The sequence below is a fragment of the Alnus glutinosa genome, chromosome 3, assembly GCF_958979055.1.
Source record: "Alnus glutinosa chromosome 3, dhAlnGlut1.1, whole genome shotgun sequence".
Taxonomy (NCBI): domain Eukaryota; kingdom Viridiplantae; phylum Streptophyta; class Magnoliopsida; order Fagales; family Betulaceae; genus Alnus; species Alnus glutinosa.
In genome coordinates, this window is record NC_084888.1 from 32,071,714 (window position 1) to 32,081,723 (window position 10,010).

The following is a 10,010-nucleotide window of genomic DNA, read 5'->3' on the forward strand; positions in this document are numbered from 1 at the left end:
TTTTTTTTTTTTTTTTTTTTCACTTTTAAAAAAAAATTATTTTTATTATTTAAATAAAAAATTCACTACAATACAATTTTTTTTTTTTAACTTTTTTATATAAATTCTTCATACTTTAAATTACATTAACCATTTTTTACTACCATTAAAAAAAAAAAAAAAAAATTCTCGTACTTGAGGAGTAGGGGTTGCCCAATTAGGCGAATTTGGATGGACCACTTTGTGTCATGCACTCCTTCATTATTGCTTAGAGCATCTTTCTGTACCACGACGCTTCATTATGATCCGTAACGTCTGTTTCTACGGATGTTACTTCTCCTGCTGCTTCTGGCCAGAAAATAAAGCAAATAATTTCATCTCCCACCCATTCCATCTTATTTTAGCAATTTTCATCTTTTGGGTAAAATAGCTAATCAATTTATTAAAAAATTATTTTATTCAATTATATAAATTAAATGCAAAATGCATTTGTGATGTGTTTGTGAATGGTGCAAATCCACGTGGAGTTGCACTATTCACACATATTTTTTTTTTATTTGTTTATATTTCTTTCACTCTTCTCTCCTCCATTACTCTCACCAAAATTCATTTACGTCATAACAATAAAAGTAATAATTTGTTGTCACTTTTTTATACAATTTTTTATCACTTTGCTTATGCGATAAGGTGGTCCCTCACCTTATTTTATTTTTAAAACTCAAAAAGTAATAGATGACCACCATACTATATAGGCAAGGTGGTAAAAAATTGTATAAAAGGATAGCAATGAATTATTACTCATTAGAATAATATATCTCCGAATTTGAAAAATTGTATTTCAAAATATATTTATATGACAAAAGCTATATTTGTCATTTTTAAGATCATACTTATACGAATCATCTCATATGAGAACAAAAATTTTGTTAACTTATATATAACAAATAATTATCCAAAAAAAAATTACCATGTTAAAAAAAAATTACTTATCATTGAAAAAATATATAAGAATTAAAATAAAGAAAGATAAAGAAAAAATAAAAAAAAATAATATTTAAATAATATAAAAAAATAATTAGATAATTGGATGTATGGTACCTTTTAAAACTTCTTTATTAAAATAAATAAAATAAATTTTGATAGTTATTTTATACATAAAAATGCATAAAAAAAATAAAAAAAAAAATTTACACAACTGCTGTTATACTAACTAGTTCTCAAATGCATACGTGGTTGATGGTGTTCCTCTAGGGACGAGCATCACCTGCAACTTTCTGTACAAGCGTAGGATAGACTAATCACTAGTGACGTGTCCAATGCCAGTAGAAACCTTTTAAGCAGCAAATGCCAGCTGCCAGCAATTGCAAATGGAAATATCTAAAAAGTATAAAAAATCACAAATGTGGAAAAAAAAAAAACTTTCATATGATTTGATTGAGTACTGAATACTGATCTCGTTACATTAATTTATTATAAAATTACTTTAAAAAAAATTTAATATAAAATTACAAGCATTTTGCAATTTGACCAGAGCCAGCGTGGCTGGTGAGCGGAAGCTGGCCCATACGTACCCCGACAAGTGGAGAGAAAAATGAAAAGGAAAAGAGAGAGAAAAAAGAAAAAGAGGGAAAGAGAAACAAAAAAAAAAAGAAAAAGAAAGGGGGTGGAACCTGGCAATTTTGGGCCCCGTTGTGTACATCAATTTTGAGAAGAGTTCATTTATTTAATTAGCTCACGAACGGGATTTCCCTTCCTCATACCATTTTCTTTTGTTTCTTGAGAGACATCAAGAAGTAGCAACGAAAGCAAACCAACCATGGGGCTTCCCCCCTTAAGTCCTGCAGTCTCTTGCTCAGCTCTTTGCATCCTAACAATCGTTTCGGTCTTTTGCTTTGGTTCCACCACCTATGTCTATGGCATTGGCGGGAATGAGACAGACCGACTAGCCTTGCTTGAATTCAAGGCCAAAATAGTCGGTGACCCTTTCATGGTTTTGAGCTCATGGAATGACACAACCCACTTCTGCCTGTGGCATGGTGTTACATGTGGTCGACGCCACCAGAGGGTCACGGAGTTGCGCCTGCCATCTCAAAAACTCGTGGGATCTATATCGCCTTTCATTGGAAATCTGAGCTTTCTAAGGCTTCTACATCTCTCAAACAATAGCTTCACTCATCAAATCCCTCCAGAAATAGGCCGTTTGCATAGATTGGAGAAACTACGTTTGGCCAACAATTCACTGGATGGCAGAATTCCTACAAATGTATCGGGGTGCTCTAACCTCAAAGTTATCACACTCGGTTTTAATCAGCTGGCTGGGGAAATTCCTATTGAGGTTGGCTCCTTGTCAAAGCTCAAAATGTTTTCTGTCGACCACAACCTACTAACAGGAAATATCCCTCCATCTCTTGGCAACTTATCGTCACTTGAACAACTTTATTTACCCGCAAATAATATAGGTGGAAGTATTCCTAGTGTTCTAGGCCAACTTATGAACCTTACAGCTATTTCTTTTTTTTCTAATCAGTTTTCTGGCACCATCCCTCCATCAATCTTCAATCTCTCTTTTATTACACTTCTTAATGTTGCATTGAATCAAATCCAAGGGAGTCTTCCGTGGGACTTGGGGATAACTCTTCCGAATCTCCAAACCTTCTCCGTGGCCCTTAACAAATTTACTGCGGGCTCCATTCCTCCTTCAATATCCAATGCCTCAAATCTGGAAAATCTTGATTTTGGAATCAACAAATTTACCGGGAACATGCCTTCTTTCAAAAAGTTGCATAGGCTTCGAAGATTTAGCATTAGCTACAACCACCTAGGAAGTGGGGGAGCTGATGACTTGAGTTTTCTCTGCTCATTGACCAATGCCACTAGCTTAGAGCTGTTGGCCATAGAAGTCAACAATTTTGGTGGACTCATGCCTGAGTGCGTCAGTAACTTGTCATCTAGTCTTCGAACATTGCAAGTAAGTGAAAATAATATAGTTGGAACGATTCCGAGTGGGATTGTGAATCTCGTCAACTTAGAGAGACTCCAATTGTGGGATAACAGATTTTCAGGTAAAATTCCCGCTGATATTGGAAAGCTTCAGAGACTACAGTCAATGCTTCTTAGCGTAAACAACTTCTCTGGCAACATCCCGCACTCTCTTGGAAATTTGAGTATGTTACTCGAACTATATTTAAGTCATAATTATAATCTTCACGGAAGCATACCTTCAAGTCTAGGAAACTGCCAATCTTTGCTCGTCTTAAGTCTTTCTAAAAACAATCTCGGTGGTACCATACCTCCCCAGGTCTTTGGTCTTTCATCCTTGTCAATCGGTCTTTATTTGTCCAGTAACCATTTCACCGGTCCCCTTCCCATGGAAGTTGGAAATCTGAAAAACCTAGGTAAATTTGATATTTCAGAAAACATGTTATCGGGCAAAATTCCAATGAGTCTTGGAAGTTGTATTATGCTGGAGTCTTTAGTCATGCAAGGAAACTTCTTTGAAGGGACAATTCCACCAAGTTTTGGTTCTTTGAGAGGACTACAGGAATTAGATCTTTCTCGAAACAATTTGTCAGGAAAAATTCCAGATTTTTTCGTGGGTTTCAACTCACTGCAACTTTTGAATCTATCTTACAACAATTTTGAGGGTATGGTGCCTTCGGACGGCATTTTCAAGAACTCCAGTGCAACTTTAGTTGTGGGAAACAGTCAACTGTGCGGGGGAATACCTGAAATGCAGTTGTCTAAATGCAACTTCAGAGAGTCTAAGAAGACAAAATTGAACTTAACCATGAAATTAATTATCTCCATAGTTTGCGGGCTTCTAGGAGTAATTTTTGTGCTGTCTTTTTTATATGTCTTTTGGTTCAAAAGGAAAAGAAAAGAACTCAATTCAAGTTCTTCAGGAAATTTGCTTTTAAATTTGTCTTACCAAAGTCTCCTAAAAGCCACCGATGGGTTCTCCTCCACAAATTTGCTTGGTGTGGGTAGTTTTGGATCCGTGTATAAAGGAATCATTGACAATGGTCAAATGACGATTGCTGTCAAGGTGCTCAACCTTATGAGACGTGGAGCTACCAAAAGTTTTCTTGCTGAGTGCGAGGCCCTGAGAAACATCAAGCATCGGAATTTTGTAAAAATACTCACAGTCTGTTCAAGTGTTGATTATCAGGGTAATGATTTCAAGGCTCTCGTTTATGAATTCATGGTCAATGGTAGCCTTGCAGATTGGTTGCATTCGACTGCTACAGAGGATGAGGAGCACCAAGAGCAGAGGAGTTTGAATCTTTATCAGAGATTGAATATCGCCATTGATGTTGCAAGCGCATTGGAATATCTCCATTATCATTGCCAAACACCAATCCTACATTGTGACCTCAAGCCGAGCAATGTTCTTCTGGATGATGAAATGACGGGACATGTCGGAGACTTTGGGTTAGCGAGATTTGTTCCCAAAGCAGACCATAACTCTTCAGCGAATCAGTCGAGCTCTATTGGCGTAAAAGGAACTATTGGTTATACGGCTCCAGGTGAATACTCTTCATCGTTCCTCAATTATAGTCTTTTTTCTTCTAAGAACATGTCTAAGTTTGAAGAGGATCAAACAATTTTATTATGCATTTTCTTCATAATAAAAAATTTAGTATTGTGGTATTTTATTTTCTGGTTTCATCACATAGAGAGTATTATAGCATGCATAATTCCTTTCTTAGCATTAGTTATAGTCATATTACAATTTATCATATATGATGACTTGCAGAGTATGGTATGGGAAATGAGGTGTCCTCCTATGGAGATATATATAGCTACGGGATCCTCCTATTAGAAATGTTTACTGGAAAAAGACCCACAGATGACATGTTCCAAGGCACTCTAAATCTACATTCCTTTGTCCAAGAAGCTTTGCCTGAACGAGTGGTCGAGATTGTGGATCCAATTCTTCTTCAGGGAAGAGAAGAAGAGATAGCCATAAAAAATGTTGATAATAACAGAAGCACTAGAAGAGAAGAAGAGATAGCCATGAATAGTACTGATAATAACAGCAGCACTAGAAGAAGCAGAATCCAAGAGTGCTTGATTATGATGTTTGCGATTGGAGTTGCTTGTTCTGTTGAACAGCCAGGCGAACGGATGAGCATGAAAGATGTTGCAACTGAGCTTCATTTGGTCAAAAAGAAGCTTCTTAAAACTACAAGTGGACCCTAACATTAACAGGTAATATTGGTAGATTGTTTATTTCAATTTTGATGATGACTATAAGCTCACTGAATTTTGCCGTCTATTTCTTATTTCAATTTTGACGCTAGAGGATGAGAGAATTTTGCTCTCATTAGGTTGAAACATTATAAATCGGTCAATTTTAGACAAGGACCGAGACCCCAACTTTTTGTTCAAGAGTGATGCTATATGTAAGACTCATATTTTCTTCTTATTCCTTCAAAAGTAATGTGGTTTTTAAAATCACCATTAGATCAAAATTTAATAATGATCAATTCTAAATCCAATAGTGATTTTAAAAACCACATGACTTTTAAGAAAATTAGAGGGGGATAAGAGTCTTGCATATAACATTATTATGTCGTTTGATCTACTTTGCCCCTAAAGCAGAGGACAACTGCTGCAAAATAAATATATAAATAAATAAAAAATGTGTTTTTCTTCAATTTATTGCATAGAAATATGTTTCTTGACGCGATCTATCCATCTTTAGTGTCAATTTTAGATAGTTTAGATTGGATAAATTAGGGTTTCAACCGGCCAAAATCGGGACTTTTATGATTAAGCTTTAATTTACAAAAATTGATGATTGTGTTATGTAAATAATTGTTAAAATCACACGTTGGACCATTTAGTTATAATGGCTTTTGATTAATCTTGAAAATTTAAAATTGAAGGTCATTTATGCATGAAAATTGGGGATTTTGGTTTTTGGCTTTAATTGTTTCAAGACTATGGGTTTCTTGTGTAACTAGATAATCAAATTACTTGCATTATTGTTTAATTTTGATTAGATGTGATGAATTTGAAAATACAAGCCATTTAGTATTTCGGTTTTCGGTGAAATTAAAGGATTTCATAGAGTTAATTGTTGTATTTTCAAATTGAGAGTTTAAACATGAATTTAAGAAATTTAATTAGTGATTTAATCCATTAAGTTAATCTGACCCGGGGCATATTGGCCGGGCTCAAATTGGAGATTTATTAAGGAAACATTATGGATTTTGCCATTTGATTTTAGGTATTTACGTTGAATAATGTTATTCTTCACACTCATTTCACAATGACTTATGTTGCATGTTTTAAATAGCTTCTCATGTTAATCATTTTTTTTATGCAAAAAAAAAAAAAAAAAAATCACTTACAATACCCCACATAAACCAGTGTGATAAATAGATGTGAAGAAAATCATTACTTTTTGAGTTATCCTAATAATATATATATGTCTTATTATATTTCATGTGTTTGTCAAACAAATAGCGCAAGTCAAACTATATTTTGTAATGAGATTCATATATGTTTTAATTATTTTGAAGTTAATTTAAATTAATGATGATAAAGTTTATTACTCATAATAGACTTTTACTTGTATGCATAAAAGTATTTCAAAAATGTTATTGTATTATGGAAAAGCTTACTTATTACCATGTTATGCACACACTTGAATATTAAGCATACTTTAGTTATGTGATATATTTGTTGTTCAAGTATAATATATTGTTATACATCATGTTAGAATTCATAATAGATTAAATCTTATTATCTTTTTCAGATAATACAATGGTTCAACACCCTTATAATTTGAGAATATGGAAGTTCTTATGATTCTGGCTCACAGGGACTTGGTGAGACGTCTTATTTGTGTTTGACGAATTAGAATTTGGTTTATATTGATGTTTAAACTTTTTAATTATTATTAATTATTATGTTTGGAGACTTTCTATGTGCTATTAGATATTTGGATTTGGGTTGTAATCGTTGTGAAGTGTTTTATCTCATGGATCGACCATTGTTAGCTTGATGCAATGTGATTGTTATCTGGATATTGAGGACTTTAATTTAGGGGATGGATATTTTATTTGCAGGCTTTTAAACTTTTAAAAAATATCATAGTTTTAATCAATATTTGGACCTGCATGGTCCACTGCAAGAAGGTGGAGAAGTATGTACATGCTAACATAAGGCTAAAACTTTCAACTATATTGTTATGGGATCTCTTCTTATAGCCTTGTCCAGTTCAATCTTTGCATCGAGTTTTCGAGTCTTAAAGCTCGACTGAAAGGATCACGATATATTAACTGAGAAGCAGGGCAAATAGTAACAAAATTTCAATTATATATATCACAATATACACAAGCTAAATATTTCAAGCAGATAAAGAAAGAGCTCCCAGAACTAGAGCGGCTCTTAGTTGATTCAGTTTCAAACTTCTTCCATATCATGAAGCGGGAGGGCGGGGTAGCCGCTTGGCAATTTCCTGCCAAAAGAAGGAACAATGCTCAGTCTTCCAAATGCACAAGAATTTCAAAACTATGGACTCCATAGAAAAAGCCTATGCCCAGGCCCCACTAAAATTATAGCCTTTTGATAGTTTCCCAAAATAGTATGTCATCAACATAATGTGTCATATAAAGCAAGTGCTCCATGACCTTACAAGGTAACAAATACAAAATTTTTTGTATATTGAGCATCTTGTTCACACCACCAATAATAAGAGAGCACTTCTAGAATTTCCCGTCAATCTAAACCGTTTTGAGTTGTATGTAGTGTATCTTGTTAACATGCAACTGGTAACAAAAACAGATATTTATAAAATGTCTATGTCAAAAATACCTTAAACAACTGATTTATATTATCTGCCGTCTTTGCAGATGTCTCGATAAAAAACATTCCATTCTTCTCCGCATAGTCAATGCCTTCCTACAAGATGAACAATGGGTGTATTATATAATAGAAAAATGAATGTTAGTTTGTGGGCATATAGAACACGTCAAATTGAGAAATATTGCACTCACTTGATCTGGGACTTCCCTCTTCTCCTGAAGATCAGCTTTGTTACCAACTAAGGCCATGACTATATCAGGACTTCCATGTTTTTGCAGTTCCTGTAAAATTCCATATTCATCAATTGTTTGGAAAAGTAAATTTGCACTGCGAGCATGGGAATTAATAACCAACTTAATCAAGAATAACATAGCAAAATATTAGACAGTGTTTCGTTCTTCCATACCCTAAAACTTGAATCACACATTGTCCCTAATGTGTATATAGAACTGAATATAACAATAAGAGGATAAGAATACCTGAATGAGCATATGCGGGGCATATCATACTCCCAAACTTGAGTGCAAAAACACATGTCCTGAAAAAAAGAGTGATACTCCAACCAAATACCAGTCAAGTACAACACATTGTTGTAAAAATATAAACTAAGAATGAAACAACAATGAAGAAGATAAACCTGGAAGGTGATCATGTACACTGGCCTGATGGAGGACTCGAGCGTACAGGGCATGTGCTCGAACCTATGAAGTTGACTCATCTAGTCAAAATATGTGGGATCCGTCAAGCCAACGGAATCCACATCCTTGATGCTCTCAGTGCTCTATGACTCTTAAATTTAAATTTGAAATACCAATTTTTTTTCTCTTGGACCAAAGAGAATAAATTTTACCTACGAAAAAGTAATTTCAAATGTCCGCATATCGAGGTAGATTCCTTTGAATATTCTCAAACAGTTTCTCATCTGGAAGGGAATCATGAATTGGAATAGGGGCTCAGGGTTCATATGGCGTTTTGAGAATAAGAGTGGATGATGAAGGAGTCTCAGTGCTCACTTCCTCGCCTTTTGCCCGATGTAGAGCTTGTGGGACCTCAATTTGCTCCTCTTTCTTTTCTTTCACGTGAGTTTTGACTACTTCTTCATTCTTCATTGTGGTGATGGCTTGCTCATGATAAGAAGTACTCTCATCCACCATGTAGTTTCCATTAAGATTGGCCACCCGCTGACTTTAAAGCTCTTATTCTTCCATCCTGTTGAGGTTATTAGCTATATGTCCCATCTGAACTTCGATTATGGCAATGGCTTGGGAGTGAGAATTCATCTGGTCCATCTTGCTCATAAATTTCAACATCTAATTTTGAAAATCAGAATCCAACCGAGGAGATGGTGTGGCTTGAGACTGCTGTTGTGTCGACCAGTAGATGGGAGATGGCTCTTCTTCGTAAGCTTCTATCTTGGCAATGGATTCAGAGTGAGAGTTCACCATCTGATTCTGAGAGTCTATTATTTGATCCATCTAGCTCATAAATTTCATTATCTGATCTTAAAAATCAGAACTCATCGGAGGCGGTGGTTCAACCTGATGGTATAGTTCATGAAATTGTGGAGCATAATTTTCAGGAGTTTGAGCTTATCATGAGATATTAGACTGGTTGCTCCATCCCATATTATAGGAATCAGAGTAAGGGTCATTCCTTGGTGTAGAGAACAGTGTGTTCATATGCTCATAAGAATAGTTAGAAAATTGTCCTGTAGTAGGACAAAATCTTTAGCATGGCGATAAGGACTATAGCAATATGAATATGGTCCACGGGGTGTTGGAATGTCTCTCCACATGAACTAAATTGACAAAAATAAAATAAAATAACAAAAGAAAATAAAAACAAAAATTGAAAACAAAAAATAAAAATAAAGAAATCAAAATAATATATATATATATATATAATAAAAAAAAATCAAGTTAAATTCAATCTTTAAAACTTAATAACATAACCGTTTGCAGTTCCCGGTAACGACGCCAAAAATTGATGTAGTCTTTTGTTTACCAAAATATATCAATAATAAATAACCACTCACAATAAGACGAATCCTTGTATGATAAGGTTATAGAAAGGGTGTCGAATTTCAAGGACTGCAGGGGTATTGTTATTAAGTTTGTGAAGATTAAAAATAACTAAACAATCTTTTCTTTAGTTATTTTTAATCTTCACAAACTTGATAACAATACCCATGCAGTCCTTGAGGTTCGATACTC

The 10,010-nt window shown here is 34.5% G+C and overlaps 2 protein-coding genes across 2 annotated transcripts; one reads left to right on the forward strand and one right to left on the reverse strand.

The window, feature by feature from the left end:
- The first annotated feature begins 1,755 nt into the window (after positions 1-1,755).
- LOC133863889 (probable LRR receptor-like serine/threonine-protein kinase At3g47570) lies at positions 1,756-6,857 on the forward strand. The gene is made up of 3 exons (XM_062300022.1): positions 1,756-4,505; positions 4,736-5,190; positions 6,746-6,857. The coding sequence occupies exons 1-2, from the start codon at positions 1,796-1,798 to the stop codon at positions 5,179-5,181; spliced, it is 3,156 nt and encodes a 1,051-aa protein (XP_062156006.1). The 5' UTR covers positions 1,756-1,795; the 3' UTR covers positions 5,182-5,190; positions 6,746-6,857.
- A 313-nt stretch (positions 6,858-7,170) lies between these two features.
- LOC133863370 (uncharacterized) lies at positions 7,171-9,272 on the reverse strand. The gene is made up of 4 exons (XM_062299311.1): positions 9,133-9,272; positions 7,989-8,124; positions 7,807-7,893; positions 7,171-7,248 (listed from the first exon to the last, which is right to left on the reverse strand). Exons 1-4 carry the CDS (start codon positions 9,270-9,272, stop codon positions 7,171-7,173), a joined length of 441 nt encoding a protein of 146 aa, XP_062155295.1.
- Between the last annotated feature and the right edge of the window lie 738 nt (positions 9,273-10,010).

What these genes read in the sequence shown, in the direction of transcription:
- LOC133863370 (XM_062299311.1), bottom strand. Translation starts at nt 9,272, where the DNA reads ATGGATCAAATAATAGACTCTCAGAATCAGATGGTGAACTCTCACTCT. An exon ending in CAAGCCACACCATCTCCTCG is followed by an intron (nt 8,125 to 9,132) that starts GTTGGATTCTGA and finishes CCATGCTCGCAG; the next exon opens with TGCAAATTTACTTTTCCAAA. An exon ending in ATATAAATCAGTTGTTTAAG is followed by an intron (nt 7,249 to 7,806) that starts GTATTTTTGACA and finishes TGATCCTTTCAG; the next exon opens with TCGAGCTTTAAGACTCGAAA.
- LOC133863889 (XM_062300022.1), top strand. Translation starts at nt 1,796, where the DNA reads ATGGGGCTTCCCCCCTTAAGTCCTGCAGTCTCTTGCTCAGCTCTTTGC. An exon ending in TATTGGTTATACGGCTCCAG is followed by an intron (nt 4,506 to 4,735) that starts GTGAATACTCTT and finishes GATGACTTGCAG; the next exon opens with AGTATGGTATGGGAAATGAG.